The sequence below is a fragment of the Macrobrachium rosenbergii genome, chromosome 48 (assembly GCF_040412425.1).
Source record: "Macrobrachium rosenbergii isolate ZJJX-2024 chromosome 48, ASM4041242v1, whole genome shotgun sequence".
Classification (NCBI taxonomy): Eukaryota; Metazoa; Arthropoda; class Malacostraca; order Decapoda; family Palaemonidae; genus Macrobrachium; species Macrobrachium rosenbergii.
Genome location: NC_089788.1, coordinates 31,965,715 through 31,991,520, shown reverse-complemented (window position 1 = coordinate 31,991,520; position 25,806 = coordinate 31,965,715). Strand labels below are relative to the sequence as shown.

The 25,806-nt window shown below is 36.5% G+C and overlaps 1 protein-coding gene across 31 annotated transcripts in view; it reads left to right on the top strand.

Annotated features, from left to right (window-relative positions):
• Pkn (serine/threonine-protein kinase N) overlaps positions 1–25,806 on the top strand; it is a 733,150-nt gene that overhangs the window by 435,248 nt on the left and 272,096 nt on the right. For 29 of the 31 annotated variants that reach the window (XM_067091623.1, XM_067091613.1, XM_067091618.1 and 26 more), the window contains 6 exons: positions 1,351–1,496; positions 2,425–2,515; positions 4,053–4,218; positions 4,342–4,573; positions 4,822–5,207; positions 8,217–8,324. In XM_067091623.1, the coding sequence (XP_066947724.1) occupies positions 1,351–1,496; positions 2,425–2,515; positions 4,053–4,218; positions 4,342–4,573; positions 4,822–5,207; positions 8,217–8,324 (1,129 nt within the window). The remainder of the gene's footprint in view (positions 1–1,350; positions 1,497–2,424; positions 2,516–4,052; positions 4,219–4,341; positions 4,574–4,821; positions 5,208–8,216; positions 8,325–25,806) is intronic. The other 2 variants (XM_067091600.1, XM_067091599.1) reach the window with 1 other exon arrangement.

Here is a 25,806-nt window from a genome sequence, read left to right as displayed (position 1 = left end):
TCTTTTGATGAGGCAGGTGCCTCATCACTCGGTGATGAAGGCCATCAAGGGGTTTTGTAGGTTACAGTGAATAGTTGTTCGTAATTAAGGACTGTTCATTTATATAGAAGTTATATTTTTTTAAGGCCAGTGGTACTAACCAGAGTCCCCTCTGTAGCATAAGGCCTGGATGCAAAGGTGAATAAAACTGAAGAAAAAAGTAAGGTTTTGTCCCTGGAGGAAGGTATGGGATGTAGTGGAAAAAGAGCTCAAATTGCAATCCATAGTCTGGCAGTATAGATGGAATGAAAGGCACTGAACCAGCCAATCCCAAACAAATATTGCTGATCTTCACAATATAAAAGAGCAATATGGGGATTGTCTTAATATCACTTGGATGCCAGTGAGGAGGAGGGTCACTCAGAGCAGTGGAAGAGCAGCTGAAATCGTACTTACGGAGTGCCTAGTTATTGTGAAGCAGAGAGAAAGAGAACTACATATGAGATCAGAGAAGGGCTGTAGATAAAACAAATTATCTTTGATTCAGTCCTCTCAAGAAGGGACACAACTGAAAAGCATTTTGAGTTCAATATGCTAAACAGTGAAAGGTATATTTAGTATGAGACAGGAATGTAGAAAAGCAAAGTTGCACTTGTTATTACCAATAGGTGTTTCAAGTTAGCCAAGGCAGGACATGATGTTGTTCGTTCTAATTAGCTAAAGATTTGGTATGTTGTCATTTTTAGAGTTTAATTCCTAGCATTTTAGTCAAATCTTGTCTTTTCAGAGTTCTTTACTGTCCGTCAGAACAAAGTTTCCTGTTCTACCTATAATCAGTAGTGACATTTTCAGACAGGGAACAATTGAGGCCAGAAATTTGCTCATGGAAGCTCTAGTGTTTATATTTGGGTACTTTCGCAATGGTAAAAATCAGTCAGGATAATTAATCTTCTTGTTGGACCATTTGATATACAGTAGTTAGATTATCTATTAACCAATTACCAGCATCCTGTTTAGCAGGCCATGTTTTGAAGCATTTTTGGTATATAGTTGTTGAAGATGAAGCCGGCAATTTGCCCGCATGAGCCTTTGCCCAGTGGGGCAGTCCATGAGTGACTGTAAACTGTGGAAATGAATAAAGAGGTTGGTGCGGACCTCTGTCATCAGTCTCAGTGGGTGGATGTGGAGCTAAAGCCAGTAGATAATGTTTATACAGCTTCCCAGTTGAGTTGCATTCACTTGTAATGAATAGGGTTTTTAAAAGACAAGAAATACAACTGAAGTCTTATTGCTATTGTGTAGTAGCATAGTCAATAGAGGTGCAATCCTCTGTATGTTAATCTTTAAATAATTACTGTATATTTTCCACAGATTAATTGGTGTACAAGACCTCCTTGAGGATGTCCCGGGTCGGTCGCGCCGAGATTCCCACTCTGGCCCTTCTGACCTAAAATCTTTTATGAAAGGTGTCACAGGAAAATCTTCCAAGTCGTATTCTGTTAAGGATGAAATTTCAAGTAAGTGTTTTTGCTGGTTGTTCTGTAGCTTTCTTTTTTTTGTCTTGATCAAGCACTGTTTCCTTAGTGTTTTGACCTATAATGTTATTGGTGTTTGTATTTGTGTTTGTTGATGCGTTTTTAATCGTTATCTATATGCTGCCCTCTCTGTTTTCCATTTTTTCATGTATGGACATTCTATGTGTAATGTAATAGCACATTGGTTTGGTTCTTTCTGTATGTTTGCAAGTTTTGAATAATAGTAAAAATTATATTGAAAATTATAATTTCTGCAAACTTTAAGTTGCATAATTGCTTTTGGGATGCTAGATGTCTTGAAATGTTTTGAAAGTTGACTTTTGTTTATGGACAAATAGTATAATGTCCTCATGTATTACACTCATCTTTATCCAGCCTTTTTAAGATGATGCTATGGATTACTGATTTAAGAATATTCTGTGCATAAATATTCACGTGTATGCAAAAACATGTTAAATTTTGCATTCTTATTTTAGATCAGTAAATGGATAAAATTTCCAGCTTTTCTAGCAGAGCTAGTAAGTACTTTCTTTACTTATAAATCCCCTATAGACTATGATTACAGTACATCATTCAGCTTACACTAAGCCTTACCTGTTTTCTCCAGGAATTAGTTGCCACAGCTTATAGTGTTAATATTACTCGAATAATTGTGGAAGTTTTAATGGTTAAGAATAGTGAACTTATAGTACAGTATAAGAATGATATTTAAGAAAATTCAGTTATTATAAACAGTTCTAATACACTTTGCAAGAAGTCCAAGGACATTATAGTAGATATTAGGCATGTGATGTTTTAATGTAGTGTGGTTAGCAATATGAAAGCATTTCGGTTTTTCATCATGTAAATCATTTGCCTTTAACATAACCATAGAAAAGTAGTATCTGACTCTTGCCCTCTTCTTTTTCAGATGAAGTTATGGCAGTGCTAAAGTTAGACAACAACAAAGTTGTTGGACAAACGAATTGGAAACCCTGTTCACAATCTGCATGGGACCAAAGGTAAGATTTATTTAAGAGTAATCATTTTATAAAACCTTTCAAGGTACAGTAATGGAAAATTATTATTAGTCTTATTAGCAAGAAGACTACAGAGAGATTCAGATATTTTCTTTGGTAGTTGATCACCAAATACTATTTTTTTTTTTAGAATTTCCTGACCATCGTTTTGGGGATTTGAAATTTATATGACCCAACTAATCTGTTAAAGTAATCTAATCCATGCATTTCACAATTTAACTACATAGAGTTGAAATTTAATAGAACCATATTACATTAGTTTTAATTTACTAGAGTAATAAAAAGAATATGTATTTTGCTTACGTGAACTTTACTTAAGAAAGTATTTTTTTAAATTACTTTGTCGGGGGTACTGTAGCTGAATGTATACTATTGGTAGAGCATTTATTTCAAGTATGCCAGGTATGAAGATCATAAATATCTTGTTCCTTTGTACTGTAGTTTGAATAAGTGCATTGAGCCATGTTTTTAGACTTTTATTACTTTGGTCCAAAGATTTTACGCATTAAAGATTATTGGAAATTTAAAGCTGGGAAAAGTTAAATAAATTGGACTGCAGAGTAGGTAGGAAGAGACAGAAGGGAACTGTTGAAAAGTTAAAGACAGAAAGCAGAATGCTGCGACTAGAGACCAGAGGGATGTTGCAAAACCAGACAGGGGCACCATGCATGATGTAATAGTTTTCATTTGGAATGTATGCCATAATACACACAGTATTCCTTTGTAAGATTTTGGATTACACTTGACTCAGACCTCGGAACAGGAACTTGTAACTCAGCTGTCCTTTTCATGTATTTCCTTATTTGACTGCAAATATATTAGGTGCTGTAATGGATTTTTTCAATTTCTGTGGATGTTTTGGTATTCATTTGCATTTGCATTGCATCATTGTTGAAAATTTGATAGCTCTGAAATTCTCATTAGAAGCCAAACAATATTGCTTTCATTTTATTTACTGTAACAGTTGTTTTATGTTAAAATAAATTGCTAATCATAATAGATAATTTACTTCAGCAACCTAAAAAATTATTGCATTATTAATAATGTGAATTTTGCATGCTGTAGTTTTGAGCATGAATTAAAGCTCAATTATGTATGAAATATAGTGTTTTTGGATGCAATATTGGTATAAATTATTTTTTCATATGCAGAAAGATTTTCAGGTTTTGAAAAATGTTTCTATTTAAATAATTTTTTAAGTATGTAATAAGATAAAACCATACCCATCAATTCAGGCACACCAGCAAACAAAGCCCATAGTTGCCTAAAGTGTGCCATGAGGAGTGTTGTGCTAAAGACTACTTTTAACAAGATTTAGCATTACACGGTCTGTGTTTTGGTTATCTAAGGCAGTTCTTGTAGAAAATTTCACTGAAGTCATGAAAGAATTATTGATATATGATACAGTATTTCATTCCACACGGACGCCAAGTTTATATTTGTAAACTATGTAAACTATATAAGAAATGTATGTAATGATGTTTTGTAAAATGAGACTTATAATTCCCCATCCTTGCAGATTTAGTATTGACTTAGAAAAATCAAGAGATTTAGAAATAGATATATATTGGCGAGACTGGCGGTCGCTTTGTGCGGTAAAGTTCCTACGGTTAGAAGAGTTCATTGATGATGTAAGACATGGCATGGCACTCCAGCTAGAACCAAAGGGACTCCTGTTTGCTGAGGTTAGTGTATATCTGAAGTTCTACCGTAATTTACTTACATTTTGTAATGATAATTATTGTGTTACAAGAAAGAAACAAAGCATGGAGTAACTGTTTTTACTGTTACATTTTTTCATTTTGCAGATTAAATTCCTAAACCCAATGATCTCACGCAAGCCTAAGTTACAGCGACAAAGGAAATTATTTATGCAAAAGGGGAGGGTGCTGCGACCTAACCAAATGAACATAAATGTAGCAGCATGGGGCAGATTAATGAAAAATTTCCAAAGTGGCCATGAACCTGTTCACCACACAACCTCTGGTGGGCATTCTATGTCCAATACTACATCTACTTCTGCCACACCTATCACTACTGGTAAGTTTTTTTCATTATTTGATTATAATTAGAATGCAGAGTAGTTTCAATTTTGAAGTTTGTTGAAGAGGAATAAGAGATTTCTTTTTGTAAATTGATTTATGTAGTCAGACCAACTTTCCAAAAATTTAAGGTTTTATATTTTTCTGTACTATCATGCTTTTAGTGAGCCTATCCTGCATCAGTGCCATATTTCCTTATGTTTGTGGAAGGTAGTGAGGAAGAATTACAGAAAAGATGTTTTTCAGGTCCTAGAGCTCTTCCTACGCGCTTAGATTTTGAGAATGAGAAGGCCCCAGGAGAAGAAAGTGATCGGTCCTTAGCAATGTCAGAGGTGCGACCGCTCAACATAGGGGATGTGACTGGGCCTTCAGTGTCTGGTGACTTAGGGGGTCAAACTGTGGCTCCTCCACCACCCTCTATAACCCACGGTGCCCCCACGCAACCTCCCTTGCTCCCTCCTGCACCTCCTCTTGTGGCTCCTTCCCATCACAGTATCACCTCTTACCCAACTCCACACGGAGGCTCAGGCTATCATCCCACACCTGGCACACCGTCCACACCTGCTCACCACAGTGTCTTCCCTGTCACACAGACTCCCACCATTCACCCTGCTCACTCCATCACTGTACAGGTAAGAGGATAAACACCTTCACTGTACATGGTTAGTTATTTTGCAGTTAAGGCTTTTACCTTGTCCTTTTTACACCAAGTCTCACTACATAGTTTGGTGCTTTTATGCTTAGCTTTTTGGTCTATTGACTCACTCTCATGCTGTTATTGAGGGGTTATAGCTCTTGTGATAGCAGATTCAGTATTGCATTAGAACTCGTAACTTTTTTCAATAAATCAACGCGTCACTCAAACCAAAGTTAAGTTTTAACCTCCTAAGAGTATTTTAATCTGCAGTCTGTAGACTTAATTTTTGTTTCATATGATTCTTTTATGTTTCATATGATTCTTTTCTCTAGAGTCATTAGTGGCAACAGACAATATAGTTGAAACTGTTGCCTATACATTGTATGTTATTTATTTGTAAATGATTTGTTTAACCAGACCTCTGAACCCTTTTAGGGTTCTTCTCGGTCTGGAAATATATTTGAGGTTTGTTTCCTCTGTATTTTGTTTGTTTGGCCTGCATTCTTAGGTGTAAAGTTATGACTGTAAAGTGTAAATAAGTATACCCTCCTATTACTGCAAATTTTAGTGATGTAATGGTTTAGTTTAGTTCTCATGAATATGTGCTAAAATGATAAGCACATTTAGTAATTTAAAATTGCTAGGTCCTTTAATGTATTACCTTGGGCATATATTTTCTGATTGAGAAATGAGGAAATAGAAATCTGAGATTTAAATATTGAGTGAATAGGCAATGAGGAGGTGTTATCTGGAGAATAAGCACATAGAGTACCAATATTAAATATGCACTGCAGATTGAGAGTGGTAAAAAATATAAAAACAAAATTATGCTGACGAAAATGTGACGACAATAGAAGAGAACAAATATTGTGTTCTTTCACTCGTCTTTCACTCTCCCTTTTTCTGTATTAATTAAAGTAATAAAATTATGCAAATGATACACAAGGTACATTTTATACACCATTGCAATTGGTTTCAGTAAAAAATGGATATAAGGTAAACAGTAGATGTATGAAAGGATTATAAGGATGCATGTTTAGATTGTCGTCACCTATTTGAAATAGGTGGATTGTTCTATATTGTATAGAGAGAAACAGACATGCACTGTAAATTGAAATTAAGTCTCAACTGTGAATGTTGCTCAAGATAAAGCAGTCATGTAAGATGCATGAAACGAGATGTCACAAGGAACATGTGAGACAGTTTTATGGTACTTTTTCACACAGTTGAATACTATGTATGTTTTTTAATTCAAGGAGTGCCATCTGGAAAACTAGTTGTTGTGTTTTCATTTAACAGAATAGAACCACTTAGTGGTTTCACTTAACTAGTTGAAATAGTAGAGCAGCATTTGCAATACTCAAGCATTGCAAATAACACCCAAACTGTCGTCTCATTGATGTCAATTGGAAGTACATTATATTTACTCGACCTAAGTGTCCATTATATGAGACATTGCCATTACAGCAAAATCCATTAATGATGGGTCTGTTATTGTGAGATTGTTCTAGTTATTGTTAGTTATTATCTGAAAGGCTGGTTTGTTGTTGAAACTGAATACAGTATTTCATTTAGTATGAGACAGCATGAGAATGTAGTCAGTATTCATTCTTGCTTAACCTCCCATGGTCAACATTCATAAAGAAAATGTTTTTGGGATTTATTGTTGTGAAAGTCTGAAAATTCAGGTTACTGTACTCTCCTTTTTATGAATGGTACATGTATTGTAAAGTCATATAACCGTAGTTTCCAGTAATTTTAATTTGTAAAGTAGTATTTGTCTTTTATAATTCTATCCAAGGTTTTATAAAGTAGAATTCTGACTCTAGCTTGGTTAAACTGATTTTGGTGACAGCCTACCTGTTTTGGTGACAATGTACCTGTCTTTTTAATTTTCAGTGGTATCTAGATTGAAATATGTGTAAGTAGTTTAGTACTTACTAAAACTGAATGTTTTAAAATAAGTAAGGTTTAGAAATCATGTAGTCAGATTAGTCAGTTTCAAGGAAATATTTATGATGAAATAAATAATTTTGGATTCAAGAAAAGTTGTTTATAGGTCTTTTGATTATATAATTTGCCTTACTGTTTTTTAACGCATAGAATGCTCAAAACTTAAATGTGGAGAAGTATGGAGGACAAGAAGTGCTTCTCCATGAGGGCTGAATTCTCACTCTTAGTTTTTGCCATCATTAAGATACTGCCATCTGCATCTAACCACTGGAAGTTCAGTAACACTTGATTTTCAGGGCGTATTGCATTAAGCCAACACTCAGTTCACCAATTTCGTTTGGATTCTTGACTGATATGAATTTAGAAACTCTCATATATAATTGAAAAATATTTTTTCTTCACTTGAAATACTGTACGTTATTGGCAGTTTACTTGCCATAGCTTGCTCAAACCTAAATGAAAAATAAAAAGTGAAAAGTAAACTTATAGATTTGTATTATAATACTTTCAGGGAAAATTTATAAATTTGTAATATAATACTTTTAGGAAAAACTTGTAAATTTGTAATATAATACTTGCGGGAAAATTATGATTATTTTGTACTGTACAGGGAATGGGCACAATCTTGATAATTCTGGTACGTTTTCTTTTCTTTTAATTTCTTCTTCCCTTTTGGTGATAGGTAGTTTGTTAGATGAGGGTACGAATGGAATATGGGACTTTGGTGACTGTAGCTAAGAGATTTCACAGAATAAAAGATGTGTATGCCTATTAGAATTCTTGTTCATTGGTTTAATCTAACTGCTGAATGTATTCCAAAACTTTCAGACTGTCATAGCTGACTATAGGAGGGATTACTAATAAGAATATTTCGGTGGTTGAAAATAGGATTAATAATAGTGGAGAAATTAGAGGAAAAATATAAATGATTAAAAAGATTTCTCCATGGCTTATTGAGTATCTATTATCTTTCAGTCATAAATAGACTGGATACCTTCGAAACTTGACATGATTTGATTTTGAACTTGAATGTGTGTGTTTTTTATACCAGGTGGCGAAAAGACCCACTTCAACTCCACCCCCACCGCCTCCCCCACGGCCACATTCTGGCACCGTTACCATCACCGTACCAGCGTCGCCTGTAGAGCCCGATGTTAAGGTAAGTGATGCTGACGGGAAAGGAATTCTCTTGTTACATTTTCAACTTTTCCAAACTGTAGAGGACAGTAGTATGCCTCTTGACTAGCATTGTTAGCAAGGTAAGTATTAATAATGCCTCATTTATTATTATTTTTTTTAATAATAATGCTGTTTTAATGCTTGTATGACAATCGAAGTTTTTTGTGAGTGAATAAGTGCCACTTATGATGAGTATTTTTCTTTAATAGATTAAGTTGTAAAGTCATGTTGGTAGGTTGAATGTGTTAGGCTTCGTTTGTCCACAGAAACCGTGTTGTCGTACACTCGGCAGCCAAACTGTTTTGGTAATTGCTCTTAACTTTCATTCTGGATTGTTGAAATTCACCTAGTATCTCAGTGTTGAATCCTTTGATGTGCTAATGTTGAAGAGACAAAATTATTGACTTGTAAGAATGAAGGGCCGTTAATTCAGTGGCAAAAATTGAATGGCCTGAGGTTCCTTTTATTTTAGTCATTTTGTAACTGTTTCCAAGTTGTTGTTAGTGTTCTTGGCAAGAAAAAGAGTCCTAGTTAAAAGGTGAGAGTATATTAGTTACTGGCTATAGCTTTTTAATTAGGAAATCTTTGTGCTTTTTTATCCCTTATTTATTGGGGAGGTGGAAAAGAGTAATAACATGAGGTAAAGAACAGTAGAATAAAAAAGAGAGTAGAAAATTCATCAGGCGTCCTCACCACAAGGAAGACAAAACCTGAAATAAAATTGTAGATGATGATGGTCACCAATTCCATCATGACAGCTTTGAAACGTAATTTGATCACCTTTTTATCGTCATGACTAAATTTTTATTAAAACCATTCCTTTACAACTCGGTGGTTTATGATTAGAGACATAACCGTCAGCTTTACAGCATAGAAGAAAATGTTATGAAGTACTGTTTGTTATTTGAGGTTTTTGATGGTTGCATTTTTCAAGGATAATTGGTGTTTTATTAGAACAAGGATTCACCATCACAGATTACTTATTGGTTCATCCAGTAAGAGGACATTACAGGCTGTCTGCTGTCTTTATTTTCTCTGAAAGCTGTCATGCTCAGGAAAAACGCCCTACTGGTGATAAAAATAATGATGATGATGATATGGACGTGGGTTTATATTTATTCATATTTTTTGAAAAGCACTGTTTCAAATTTTGAGTTTTCGACACTCAGCTCACGTGAATTAATAATTTATTAATGTAATAGTGCACAGTGTTATACTTGAAATAACAGTTGACATTTATTATAATAAGTAGGCTATACAGAATAAATAAATTTTGCTACCAGGCACAAAAAAGGATTATTTATCATTATTTTTATTCAGCATGTGGTTTCATTCATACGACACCTACACGATTCTTTGCCATAGTACAGTTCTTTAGATGTTTAAGAATCTGATAGCCAGTGAAATTAAAATGAGATTTTTTTTTATGAAAATAGCGATTCGTGTGTCATGAAATTATCATGGACTAGGCATGTTTATCTTTTATCATTTTTACTTTTAACTTGCTTTTCAAGTTAAAGGACTAAATTTCAGGCTTAAAGGACTAAATTTCGGGCTTCTTTCTTTGGCATTTTTTGAATTGTTTTGCGTTCACTTGACTCTCATGTATTGTTTTATCTTCCTTAAGTCCTTTCATTCGTGCAATAACCACATCTTAAAGTCATTTTACAATTGTATCATTATTATTCTTATGTATCTGACAACACAAGAAAAACTGTAATTAAAGTTAGCATAAGGAAACGTAAAATGCAACAGAAACAAGTATGCGCTTGTGTTTCTTATATGGTTACTTTTTTAACAAGAATGACGTGCCATTAATGAAAGGAACGTCTTACTCTCGGACACTGACTGAAGCAGTTACAATACCTGGGATCAAAGCATCGCACCCTCTAGAATTTTCATTGGGATTTTCTCATTTACTTCCTAGTAAGTGGACTGTTGCGCCTCAAATTCTTGGATATTGCTTTTACCTGCTGTGAATGTAGGTAAACTCTTCTGCTAATTAAGAAAAACTGAGATAATAACTGTTTTTACGAAACAGGAATATAAAAATAGTAAATACTCAATAACTTAACAATTTTACAATTCAGGTATATTATTCCGGTCCAGATATAGTTGAAAGCAATCTGGTGTCCATTCTAATATACAAACACCTTCTTTATTTAAATGATAATCCTTACTATTCCATTATCACCTATATACTGTCTAGTAAACTATGCTAAGATACAGCTGTCAGATTAAGTGCCTTAAACTTGGAAAGACATATTAAAAGATTACATCTCTAGGATGTAGTGACACTACCGTTAGTTACTGAGCAATTTCTGTAACTGAGAACTACTCACCACAACTGCGCATGCAACCATAGTACGTTGCGTTGCATGACCAGAACTACCCAGTGGAAATACTTATGGACAGTGCAAATCAGTTCTCAGCGTTTGGCATTCAGTGGTGTCGTGAAGGGCCTTTCGTTTTGGATGATACACAGGAAAAGTACACCGTGACTGGAGGTACTGTATTAACCTACCTAACCGACCCTTCATCCACAAGTTTTTCCTACTCCTACTGAATGTGAAAGAGTGGGATTAGGAAGAAGCGACAGCGTCCCTAATAGGCTCCAAGTTACTATACAAGACAAATCAACAACGTCATTTGGTAACCTGTGACTGTGACTGCATAAACCACATTATAGAGCGAAGATAAAAGATAATTCTGCGAACGCACATTATACTCAGTGTGTTTATACTGTATGTATATATACATAAACTGTATGTATGTATACACACACATTAAGATACAAATGTTGTTCGTTATCCAGTTCGCTCTACCTCGAAAATAATACCAAAGGGAATTACAGTTAACAAGTGATAATCACCTGATGGATTCGAACCACCAACACGTAGCTATTTATGAATTTTTGCTAAATCACCTTGACATTTTTTATATTCACAAACGTTGTTACAAACGTCTTTTAATATCCAGTGCGTTCTAGCTCAGAAATAATTCCGAAGGGGAATTATAATTGACAAGTGGTAGTCACCTGGTGTGTTCGAACCACCAACATCAACTACTGCTGACTTCAGTGGCGAGTTCTCTTATCACTGGCCTGTCAAGTGAGGTAGTTCTCTTATCACTGGCCTGTCAAGTGAGGTAGTTCTCTTATCACTGGCCTGTCATGTGAGGTAGTTCTCTTATCACTGGCCTGTCAAGTGAGGTAGTTCTCTCACCACTGGACTGTCAAGTGAGGTAGTTCTCTTACCACTGGACTGTCAAGTGAGGTAGTTCTCCCACCACTGGACTGTCAAGTGAGGTAGTTCTCTTACCACTGGACTTTCAAGTGAGGTAGTTCTCTTACCACTGGACTGTAAGTGGGGTAGTTCTCTTACTACTGGACTGTGTTGTGAGGTTTAAGTAGACACTGACTCTGCTGTACATATGCCCTTTGAATGCAGGTATTTGTACTTAGCATGGGCATCAACCCACCCCCACCATGACACCTAATTGGTACGTTTGAAACACATAGCTATTAATGACTTTATCACATAACCTTGACATTTTATATATTCACAAACATTAAGCTAAAAATGTATAATATCCATTTCGTTGTACCTCGGAAATAATACCGAAGGGGAATTATAGTTGATAAGTGGTAGTCACCTGGTGGATTCAAACCACCAAGTGCAACTCCCTCTTGACTTCATTAATGAGTTCTCTTACCATTGGACTGTCAAGGGAGGTGTAAGTTGATACAGACTCCGCCGTACATACCCCCTTCGAATTGGAATGGAATGGAATATAGAGTTTAGGCCAAAGGCCAAGCGCTGGGACCTATGAGGTCATTCAGTGCTGGAAGGAATGAGAGGTGTAACAGGAGGAAAACCTCGCACTTACACTGTGAAATCATTGTTACGAGAAAGTGGATAGTAAGATGGAAGAAAGATAATATGGGTGGAGGTACAGTAAAAGGAGTGAAAGGGGTTGCAACTAGGGACCGAAGGGACGCTGCAAAAAACATTAACCCATCCCCACCATGACGGCTGGTTGGTACGTTTGAAACACGTAGCTTTTTATGAATTTTTATCACATCACCTTGACATTTTGTATGGCAGAGTCGGTATCAACTTAAACCCCTCTTGACAGTCCAGCGGGAAGAGAACTCATTTCGAGGTTGGAGGTAGTTGCTGTTGGTGGTTCAAATCCATCAAGTGACTACCACTTGGCAGTTATAATTCCCCTTCGGCTTTATTTCCTAGTTAGAGCAAACTGGATATTAAGCGACATTTGTAGCTTAATGTTTGTTAGCATAAAAATGTCAAGATGTGTTAAAAATTCATATATATATATATATATATATATATATATATATATATATATATATATATATATATATATATATATATATGTGTGTGTGTGTGTATATATATATATATATATATGTGAATGTGTGTTGTGTGTGTGTATATATCAATTGTATATATATATATATATATATATATATATATATATATATATATATATATATATATATATATATATATATATATATATATATGTGTGTGTGTGTGTGTGTGTGTGTGTGTGTGTGTGTGCTTGTGTGAATTGTTACATATTCGCTTGACTTTTTTGTATTCACAAATATTAAACCACAAATACCATTTAATATCTAATTCACTATACCATAGGAATTGCATATACCCACCCAAGGGGAATTGCAATTGTTAAGTATTTCGTCTCTAGTAGGATTCGAACCGAAAAACGAGACTAATGGCACATAACCCATGATTGACAGCCAGAGTATATTACGTTCCTTATTTTAGGTGGAGGGGAAGTTCCAAGTAAATGTCAAGTTGATTATGACGGGTACGACACTTTAGTGTGGCAATGAATCCTCGGGTGCGTTCGTGTAATTAGATAAGCATGTAATTTTTTCAGGAACAGTATAGTTCTAAGTATAGCTTTTGTGACGCCAGCTTGTATGAAATCAGTCACCGTAGGGAAGAAATAATTATTGCGCAGATGTCCAGGCAAGTAACACTCGCACCCTCAAAAAAGTCTGTGATGAATTGAGCCCTGGGGCACCGTACACCCCTCTTCCTCCCCATTTATATTTCTCCTCTTGCCCGTTCCACCACCTTACTCGGAAATGTGGCACGTGGGTCAATGTCGACCCTCAGGCACATCCGGTACGGGTCCCACCCCCCCCCCACCCCCTCCCATCCTTCGTGTAAGACATTACCTCCCTACTCCAGGTGATCTCTCCTCCCTCTCTCTTCCACCTCCCCTTCCCTGTAATGTAAAGTGTCCCCTTCCCTTTCTCTTTCCCCTATTTATTCAAGCAATCTCACATTCTCATTGTGAATCAACGCTCCCCTCATTTTGGGGGTCCTGCCGTTTATCTTTCTGTTCTGCCCCCAGTTCATAGAGATCTCCCCTTTCTGTTCATTTAAGATTTCCCATCCCTCTCATTTTCGACCTCTCCTCCCCTCTACTTCAGATTTCCCCTCCGTACTTCACTTGTCTGTACCCACTAGGGCCTCCTCCCCCTACTCCTGTCATCTCCCTTCCCTCTCGGTTTGGAAATCCCCTGTCACTGATCTTGGGTAGATTTCTCAACCACCTCCTTTTCCCACTCAGATTCCTGACAGGACATCAAGATTTTCTTTCCCCATTCCTCAGGATATCTCCTTCACCCCTCCCACCTTCCTCTCATAAGGTCTCCCTAATCACTATTGAAATCATTCACTCCTCTTTATCCTCCATGCTCTTTGCTTTTGATGTTCTGTCCTTTTTCCTGCGCTTCGCAGTGAATGTTGCAGGACGTCGAGGCGTGTTTTTGTTCCTTCAGAAAAGCCTTTTATTTAGGCAGGTCAATTATTTTTCTGTCTGTTTTCGGGTTTGTGATAAATGTTTTAGTAAAGCATGACTTGTGTTATTTTAAGCTGGCCTCTCTTTTTGGAGGTATCAGTTGAGAATTTCATATAGGGTGCTTTGACCGTTAATGCTCGCATTGAATTAGATTCATTTGATCTTGAGAGTATGATCCGTGGAGAATATCCCGTTTTCAATGAATATAGCATTCTTTCATCATTAGTGTGAAGGAATGCCATAAACCAGCGAATCAAATCAAACATTTAATGGGCGGGTCAGTCGCTCTCTTTTAAACTTTTCCCCCGTCTCTCTTCTGTTTTGTTCTCATTGATTCATTTGTTCTTTCCTTTCTCTATTCATATATGACTGTTGTAGAGTGTGTGTGTGTGTGTGTGTGGAACCGTGCTGTATAAACTAATAATCTTTAGGGGCTTTCGTTGTGAATATTTACTTATTTTGAATCATAATGCTGATGGTAAAGATGATGATAATAATATTCTATTGGTTCTTGGCTAAATGTGTCCTTTAGTTAGTACCAACGGTCTATGCACCCAAAAGTATGGATAGTTGAATGTAAATGTATATTAGGTTCTGAAAACCAGGAGGTGATTATAAATCTCACTGCGTAAAGACCAGGCTTCGCACTATACTTACTAATGCCACGACCAAGTGCTCATTAACGTCTCCAGGCATCATTTGAGGCTAGTTCCTAATTACAGAGTACACTCATGACTGTTACTTTATCTCCTCCTCCTCCTCCTCCTCCTCCTCCTCCTCCTCCTCCTCCTCCTCCTCCTCCTCCTCCTCCTCCTCCTCCTCCAGCGCTGGGAAGTCAGGTGTGGGTGTAAATGGTTTTGAGATGAAAACTTTGGTTTTCGCACATTTACAGTCTTATACTTGCACACAGGCTTTGCAGGTTTTTACTTAAGTTTTGCTTGGTGTAAATGTTAGAGAGAGAGAGAGAGAGGGTGGGGGAATGGGTGTTTCATATGCAGAAACAGTGAAGTATATTGAATAAAAAAAGAAATTTAATTTCTTTTAGTGGGTGTAGGGAAGGTGGTCAGTTAGTGTTCTGGAGAGAGAGAGAGAGAGAGAGAGAGAGAGAGAGAGAGAGAGAGAGAGAGAGAGAGAGAGAGAGAGAGAGAGAGAGAGAGAGTTCCGCAGTGACCTCGGCCAGGGATTTGTATTTGGTACCCGGCGAAGAGTGAAGTTTTGGAAATATGCAGAGAAATTGTTAAAGCTCCCACAACATCTTTTTATGGAATAAGCTGTTTGCTCAGAACGCTAATCCAGCGCCGAACCAGTTTACTACTTGAACGTGAATGGATATGAATGTCTGAAAGATTTTGATATATGAATCGGTATAAGTATTCCTTAGAAAAGTAGCCAGCCTCTCTCTCTCTCTCTCTCTCTCTCTCTCTCTCTCTCTCTCTCTCCTACGCAACGACATTTTAATTTTGTATATTTTCGAGTTTTAGATTGTTAGCAAAACAAAAAGTGAGTATGTTTTTAAAACTGGCACCTTAAAAACTGGAAGGCTGATTTTAAAAATACAGATCAGCAGAACTGGGAATTTATTATTCCATTTCAGACATAAGAGCTTCAGTGGGGATAGGGCCTCTTTTGGCACTGGGGTGATGATGCATACCTTATGTACCATACTGATGAAGTTAGGAATAGCAGTTTTCGCTTCACTGTTTTTTTTACCAGTAACAAAACGATATTACAATTCTGATATTGGAGTTGCTTACGCGCAGCAACTCCACTTGCCCATGGGATAAGAGCGAGGGAAAGCTGACCTTGGTGTAGTTATGCACTCCTCTGCAGCCTCATATGGCAGGTATCCTGTAGTTACCAAAGCAGATCCTGCGACGAGATGGATTTCTGGTTGCCCCTGCAGATGTGCTATCGGCAGCGTTGGTGCCGTTTCCCGATTCCTTGCCGTTATTGGAGGGTTTTTCGTTCAGTGTGTGTGTGAGGTCGGTCTAACGACATTTTATTGATTGGGTTATTGACTGTGACTTGTTCGTCAAGGTCGATTTGAACTTTTATGGATTGAAAGATTAATATAGTGTTGAATATTTTTGCTCCTTTACACGTATGTATGTGTCTATGCATATATATAGATAGATATATAGATACATAGATAGGTCACAATGAGTCGTCTCTTCTAAGAGGGATTTAGAAATAGCAAAACAATTTTCATTTTGGCGTTCATTCTTTCATTTGTTAACTCAGTGATGCACCCCTGATGTATGAGAGAGAGAGAGAGAGAGAGAGAGAGAGAGTTTGGGGGCGGTAGTTCTTGACAGAGCTGCAATTGCTGGGAAGGGCGCTAAGCAGAACGAAGCAAGAAAGTAAAAGGAAGTGGGAGCAAGGTGGGACAAGGAGTGACGTGGGACGAACAGGAACCTGGTGAGTGAGGTTGAGGGGGTGGGGGGGATGGGGGAGACAATTCGGTGAAGTTGAGGTGTGCCTGCTGAACTACTGTACTTTGAAGCGCCATGGACCATTACCATATTTCATGTATTTATATATTAATTTGTTTGTTTAAGTTTACTTGTTTTGATTTGTTTTCGTATTTATGTATTCATGTCTTCGTTCTTGTTATTTACTTGAACATTTTGAGTAATGAAAAAAGTTTTGCTGTAGGACCGGTGTTCAGTTTAAAATCGAATTTCGCGAAGTTAAAATAAAATGTTTCCCAACTTGCATAGTGTCGTTAAGTTTATGCTTGTATTTTTGGGGGCGTTTCAATACAAGACTTACTTTAGTAAACGACAGTTTATCGTGGTGGTGATGATGATTATGATTATGATGACGATTGGTGTTTGGTTAGTTTTAAATGCAGTGAATGTTATCGTCACCATCACCATCCTCTGGTAAATATAACAATCAAATGCAGAGAGAGGCTGTGATCGATTATAAATGATGAAAGTACATAAGTAATGCATAAAGGAATGGAAAAGATGTGATATATATATATATATAGTATATATATATATATATATATATATATATATATATATATATATATATATATATATATATATATATATATATATATATATATATATATATATATATATTGTGTGTATATCATACAATACAATATATATGTATATATATATATATATATATATATATATATATATATATATATATATATATATATATATATATATATATGTATGTATGTATGTATGTATATATGTGTGTATGTAAAAAAATATAATGAAGTTTTAAAACACGCTCTTATTAAAATGCACTGAAAAGTAAAAATAATTTTTGAGACACCAGGATTTTCTTATAATTAATCATGTCTACAAAACTGAAAGCGTGGGCGCCAAACATGGAAGGAAATGCTACAAAAAAAATAGTTTTTTATTTCTTGTAGCATTTCCTTCCATGTTTGGCGCCAACGCTTTTATTTTTGTAGACGCGATTAATTGTAAGAAAATCCAGGTGTCTCAACTATTTTTTACTTTTTAGTGCATTTTAATAAAGGCGTGTTTTAATTTTTTTACATTCTTTATTTTATACTTTTTAGTTTTGACAGAGATTGTAAACGATTTACAATTGTAATTTAAAGAAATTGAACGTGATATCCTGTCGAGCCAAAAAAGGTTTCAAAATGCGTAGAGTTATTAACCTGTGATTTGTATGAAAAATCCGAAGATTTTCATATAAATCCTGAGATACTGGGAAAGGTCATTGTAGAGTCACTAGAGGTCACTGATGACCTACTGATCATGTAAGGTTGTATTGTCACCAGGATTGAGTAACCATGCAAAATTTCAAGTCCTTCGGACGTAGGGAATAGGTCGAAAATTGAGTTACAAGATTTGACCCAGACAAACAAACAAACAAACAAGCAAACAAGCAGACAAAAAAAGCAAGCTAAATAAAGGCGTACAAAGAGAGAATTAAAGATGAAGATGGTGCAGGAATGCTCCACATTGCCTAAATGCAGTCTCACCCTCTTTCTTTGTTTGGTAACATAGATGCTTCATCTTGATGCTCACATGTGGCGTTTACGATTCTTATGGCCCATCATGAGAGAAATGCTATTTATGACTGGGGTGAGAAACTCACCAGGGCTTTTATGAGAGCGTGTCGCATTTAACCCTTCATTGAGAACGAAAGGTTGAACTGAGTGGGAAAGAAATCGGAAGAGACTCTTCTGACTCATTAGGACCTATTGCCGTTCACGTCAGATTCATGAAGACTGTTGCAAGAGATGAAGAATTGGGTTTTGGGATGTGGCATTTCGCCCCATTTTGATTTTCGTGCTGTTTACATGGATACTGTCATGTTGGGGACAGAAGAGGGTGTCTTGGAAGCCAGAATAGGTGTTGACCTGTTACCAACATGAATCGGGTCTTCCGGCGATGGATTGTGCGCTGACTGTCTGTCTGTTTGTCGGTTATGCCCTGCCAGAGGCACCCTTATTTATAACGTCGTTGGGTGAAGGCTATTAGGAAGTACCCAGCCTAGTACCTCCATCGGCAAGAACGCCCTGCTGCTGACTCACACTTGATGATATGGGACCATACACCTCTTCTTAGTTCCTGGTGTTTTTTTTTTTTTCTGTAGAACAACTAGACTAAGACACAACTTTAGATTCGCAATTTCAGGCTAACCACATTTTGTTTCGTATTTCATATGTATTTTCTCTATCGGCTCGTCAAGTATCTTCGTATAACTCGACCAAGACGTGTAACATGATTTAATGGTACAGCCGACGTTTCAGCCTCGCATATTTAATAATTTCATGTCTTATTTTCCTCTTTTTATTGGCATTTCATGCATTTCAGAACAATTCAACCAAATTTGTCGGCTCATTCGATTGTTCAAGAAAGTGTCATGTAAGTGTCGTAAGGCGATACGACTAGGTCAACGTAAGGCTCACTTTCATTCTTTGTGATTTTGTAATAAAATCAAAATATGGATATTCAGCGTTCCTGATACATACTGAGCGTTGTTTGCTTATTTCTTGATTGTTTTGCGGTTATTTTATATATTTGGTTGTGGTGGTTCTCGGTCACACTTCAATGAAAAGTTGTTTGTAGACATCAGTCACAAGCGCGCGCGCACACAATCAAACAAATTTCAATGTCGTCAATATGGGTGTAGGAACCTTCATTTTTTCTGTTTGCTGCGACCGATTTTTCTTCCACTAGCTATGTATCTGCAAAGGCCAAGGGGGAGGCATTGAAACATACGCGTTGCTAAGGTCCCTTTCAACATTATGCATTGTTGCAAGGTCTCAGCAGCGTAGGGACTGCCTCACTCAGGGCGCGCACTCTCTCTCTCTCTCTCTCTCTCTCTCTCTCTCTCTCTCTCTCTCTCTCTCATTTAAACTGTTTGCGTCCCCCGGTACGGTGGTTCACCGTTGCCGCTTAGTCATTCAAGTTGTTTTACTTTCTTAATCATATATTAACTTAATCTTTTCGTCTTAGTATCAGTTCTCTCTCCACCTGTTGTCACCGCTATACTTGTACTTAGGTTTGATGGCTGGCCTGTTTTAAGATAGGTTTTGTATAATATCGGATATTATAGAGTAATTATTTTTCAAGTTTATATTACTTGATTACCTAAGTTGTAGTGAATGTTCCTGGTAATTATTTCAGTGTGGTGTTTATGTATATATATGTAGTTTATGTATATATATATATATATATATATATATATATATATATATATATATATATATATATATATATATATATATATATATATATATATATATATATATATAGTTTATGTATGAATGCATTTAGTGTGTGTGTGTGTTCCTTACTACCAGTTTAAATACGTGATGTGTACTTTGGCAGGGAATGGCGGGGCTTACCCCCTTTGAAAGCAGTTACTGGGTGGATACTCGAGAGCGATGTCACTTTTTTGTCCTTTACTATGAGGGTGCCATGCCACCTTTAATTGGTATTTATGACACCTGTGTGAAGTGATGTATGGAAGGGGAAATTGCCCCGTTTCCTTTCTCTTCCGAAGGACTTGACTGTAATTATCTGTGACCCAGATTACGAGATCTGCTTTTACTGCCTTTTGTGAGGTTCCTCTAATAATTTGTGTGAATCCTTTTTTACTTCAAAGGTGGTACTGGATGTGGTTGGTTGTTCGGGGGTCGTTGGATTGGTTGCCAGTCTTGAGGAAGTATTGTTTCACCTAATTATAAACCTGATTGCTTGTGCTGCATTGGCCAGAGCACCTTTTTAAAAATATCGAAGTCAGACAAAGGTCGGCTTCAGGCCTTTAATGTAAAATTTACACTTAGGTGTTTGCTATTGCTCTGAGCATTTAATTGCAGCCAATAGAAATCGAAACTGCTGTAAATGCCTACATTAAAAAGGTAATTATGGAAGTCTGACATTCTCTCTCTCTCTCTCTCTCTCTCTCTCTCTCTCTCTCTCTCTCTCTCTCTCTCTCTCTCTCTCTCTCTCTTTTACATCTTCAGCTGAAAACCCTTAACGACAGAGTCAACAGTCTATAAACAACCCAAGCTGACTCCAAAGGGAAATCAGCCTGCAGAGAGAGAGAGAGAGAGAGAGAGAGAGAGAGAGAGAGAGAGAGAGAGAGAGAGAGAGAGAGAGACAGGTTATAGGAAAAGGTAATAAATAAATAAGCATTAGGAAATAGAAAATAAAAGTGATACTCCATATTGAAAATAATAATTCTGATAAGTTATTCTTTGAATATTATCTTCTGGCTCCACAACAAAATTAATTGACGAAGAACAAGAATTTCCGTAATGCCCTCATATCGTCTCGATTTCTTTACATTTTGGATACGTTTGTTAATGGGAGCCTAGATCCAGATGAAGAAATTCTGTTGCCCCTGGCAAGATTCGAACCCGCATCTGAAATACCAGAACAAGACAACGGGAGGTCCAGGACCCGAGCAAAGTTAGTTATTACACAGAGTCGTGTTCAGTTTGAATCCCATTGTGCCAAGGTTGACCTATGCTACATATCTGGCTGTTATGGCTTGTGGTGGGTTACAACTAGGTTGGAGGTCATGGGGCTGGCATCCGCATCCCAAATGACTTAATAAGAACAAGGTTTTCACTCTCTGGAACCAGCTTTTAACGTGAATAAGTTGTGTATATATATACATATATGTGTGTGTGTTTGTGTGTGTGTGGAATGTTGGTTGGGATGGTGTGTATGAAATGGCAATCATGTTTGAAACGCATATTGATGTTTTGAAAGCCTTTTTGTGTTGTTTTTGTAACTTGCCCTTTTATAGGCCCCGTCTGTAATTAGTAAATGTACGTTAGTTCTAAGGGCAAATTATCTGTCGGTTCTTTGTGTTGCTGTTTAATTAATTTGAATATTATTCAGTGTTTTCCATTTTTCTTAGAAGGGCATTTTGTTCTGTTGAAGCTTGCTCTGCAAGTAGTTAATCTATGAGTGTTTGTTCATTGTGAAAGTTTTCTGTACTTTGATAATAAAAGTAATGTTTCCCTTCGACTTTTAGACATTGGATGCCATCCAACGAAGATAATCCGTAAGGACAAAATATCTTTAGTCTTAAGGAAGTTAAAGCCAAAAAATCACAGTCAAAACAGAACAATAACAACAACGAAAGGTTTTGACAAGAGCTGGGAAATTGGAGTTTTACAGTAGACCGCAAAAATAACAAACCAAACATCTACGTCAGCCTCATTATAAGCCGAATAGTTGTATAATCATGAAAGTTAAACTCAGCATACGATCAATATGGCATCCACGAATCAAAGTAAACAGTTTAATAGCAAACAGACAACGATCCCAAATCACAAGCCGTACGGCAACCGATGGAAAAGGATGAGCTACGACTTTTGTTACATAAACCGTCGGCAGAGTTTAACTGCCCTACTAGAATTGAGAGGCTGGGTTTTGGATTCCCTCGGTTATGTGGGTTTGTAGGAGAAACGGCTTTTTATCTGCCTTTTTCAGAAAATTGCTACGCCGCGAGGCGAAAAGGGCCCCGTGAAATTCCGCCAATGATATCTTTCTTGTTCTTTATCTTCCACAAATCTCCACTCATGTTCTGCCTCCCCCCTCATAGTTCTCTTGGAAGGAGGTTAGGGTCTTCCATCTCTTCTGGTGCCCACATCAGTCTGGCTGACACTTAGAGTACAATTTTCCCAGGAGTTATGGGGACAAGTCCAAGCCCTCTCTATCTGCATTTCATCGTTATCTCGTCAATATATGAAACTTCCTTGATTTCCTTTATGGTATCATTTCTAGCTCTACCCTGCGATCTAACTCCCAGTGTTCATCTGAAAACTTTTTTGTAAAATCGATAAAATCTTTTAGAATTTATAGGTTCTTTGTCATACCGTGACTCATACCCGTATAACAATACAGAATTGTAGTAGACTCTTATATAATTTTACTTTCGTATGTAATTTCAATCTATTTGATTTCCATGTGTTTTCAGCTTGCCTCTTTGGTTGATTTCTTGTTTCAGTCTGTCACTAAATTCCAGCTCAAGAGAACAGGTACTGGATTAATATATATATATATATATATATATATATATATATATATATATATATATATATATATATATATATATATTGTGTGTATGTTTATAGATTTGTATATGCAGTCTTTTCTCAATACTGTTGGACTGTGGAACAGCCTCCCAGAGGATGTGCAATTGGAACTTCAGAAGTTCAAACTAAGATGCAGTTTACTACCCTAATACAGTTCAACTTTTATTTTAGTATCTTACTTACATTTTCATTTCTTTATTGATTTGTTAATTTAGCTGTTTTTCTAATAACTGATCTCATCTTTGTATTTCTCATTACCTTCTGTTCTTTCGAATGAACACCATATTTTTTGGAAGCTTGAATTTCAAGTCAGTGGTCCATGTGGGCTCACTCCATATGGATAGGGTTCATCTTCTGAATAATAATAATAATAATAATAATAATAATAATAATAATAATAATAATAATAATTTCAATATGGACATCCCCTCTAAGATGGCTAGCGGGATGTTGTGATCCGGAACGATTCCGACATACATTGGAGGCCTTCCATTAAGGTAGAAGTCACATTCAACGTTTGTATTTTTAACACTACAACTTCTGTTCGTCTCTTGTGTTGTAGGATTCTCGACTCCCTGGACAGTTCATCATCATCTGAAGGGTACACTTCATTTTGTATATCAGATGTTTCTTCTTGCATAACCAGACTAAACTGAGTGTAGTTTGCGTTATTTTGTTTCAGTTTCCTAATTTCTGTAATGATGTAATTTTTCAGGATGAACACAGTTATTTCTAGTGTTTCGTAATATAAGCAACAGCTGCCAAAATACTGAGACGCAGTTCTGTCTATTTCAGGATTTAGATTATAAAATTGTGTATTACGTAATCTCAGTAGAGTTTACAGGTTGGTACCTGAGAAATCCTTTATAGGTTCAGTTATATCTGTTTCAGTACATCTGTTAATTTTCGAAAGTGTTGTAAAGGAGGTATTCTGCACAAGTTACACCGGTCCTTCCCCATTTATGATTGTAGGTAATTTGCATATATATGTGTACTGTATATATATATATATATATATATATATATATATATATATATATATATATATATATATATATATATATATATATATGTATGTATAAATCTCTCTCTCTCTCTCTCTCTCTCTCTCTCTCTCTCTCTCTCTCTCTCTCTCTTCTTGGATTGGTTAGTTTCCCCTCATCTCTTTGTTGGCGATGCGTATTGTTGGTCAAGTTTTAAAAGTTTTTTTTGTCCTGTGTTCCGTTCCCTTTGCTGGTTGAGATTTATAACAGTTCTTTGTTTGTTTGTTATTCCGATCCCTTTTGAAGACTCGTTTGTTTTGTTTATAACTTTTTTTTTGGTTTGTTACAAGCTTTGTTGATCTTTAGTTGGTGTTTGATAACTAGCAAAGGCGAATTAAGAGAGAATTTTCGTTCATCATGCCTTCGTGGTCTCTTCTTTTCTCTTCATCAAGTTGTGTGCTCCCTTATGCAATCGACCTCTGTCCTTACGACACCTTTTACCCACCGTGTAAATGCTTGTGAACTGCTTTGAGTTTCTCTTTTCGCATTTGTAAATTTTTCTCACCCTTCTCTTTTTCTTTCTTTTGTGTTCCTTCCCCACCCCCATCTTCATGAAAATAACGTCTCGTTTTGTTTTGTTCTCCTTTCTTCATGGCTTCTCTTGCATTTTGTAGAATGGATTAGCGCCCTGTGCTTTTTCTAACATATTTGTAAAGGTCTTGCATCAGTAGATATTCTCTCTCTCTCTCTCTCTCTCTCTCTCTCTCTCTCTCTCTCTCTCTCTCTCTCTCTAAAATATTATTGCATCTTTTCTATTATTTTATGCCTAGTAGTTGTAGTTCCATTAGTTTTAAAATTTATAGTTAGTTCTTTACCTGCCTCTTTGACTTTTATGTTTTAACCATTTTTTAAATTTCGCTCCTTCAGTCATCCCAAGGGCGTGCCAGGAGCACACCTGCCGTGTTCTAAACTTCCGACACCTGTTTCCAATAATTACCACCTGTCTTCCTGAGTTACAATTTGCAGACGAACCGTAGGTTTTATTCGTTGTGGAGCAGTTATTTTTAATTGTGGTAAAATTCGTTGCTTGAAGAGAGATTTCTACCGTTACAGTTTCTTTTTTTTATTTATTTATTATGCATACAGTTATAAGTTATTCAGGGAGGCCATGTGTTTTATTATTTTTTATTTTATGTATTTCCCCAATGAATGTTGTACAGTTAGTAAATTAAATTGCAAAGAATTGTAACTCAATAATTGTTTGGTGCCCAAACAAATTCCTATATCAGTCTTTTGCTGCTGTTCGATGCTTAGTGTAACGATGCAGCAGTCAGCAATTGTACAGTACATATCTTGCTGCTAGAAATTTTGTTAAATAAATCTCCGTTTGTAGAGAGAGATGACTAGACATGTGTGTATATACAGTGTGTACTATGTGACTTTGGTATTGTTATAAATTATTTTAAAAGTCAGGTCCCGTTGATGACTTTTATAAAAAGAAAAACATGTGATTCTACATAAATTCTGAATCTTGGTTAAAAGTAAAAGAATACTTTGAATATTTACAGTGTCAGAATGTCTGTTTTAAGTTGAAATGAACGACCAGGTTGCTTATTAAACGATGGCTGACGAAATCATTTGAAACCTTTCGAAAAAAGACATGACCGGCGGAACGTGATATGAAAATAAATGATTTGCGTTGAGTACATAAACAAGGGAATTTTAAGGTTGTCGTATCTGGACCCCAACGTGCTTTAGGTTGTGATACTCTCTTTCCTCCCTCCCCATGCGCACCCATCCTGCTCCTTTGGAATACGGAATATTAGGCACCAGTCCCACGAGACTAGGTCTTTCCCTCCCTCTCCTTCCGTATCCTTTCCTTTCTTCCCTTCTTTTTTAATCTCCCCTCCACCATCCACTTTGATATGGAATATCGGGCATATGGTCCCCCAGTTCAGCATTGAAGACCATTCCCCATCTCCTCTCTCCCTTCCCCAGCCCATCCATTCCCCTCTCGCCACATCTTCTCTTTTTCCGTCCTCTATCCTTCC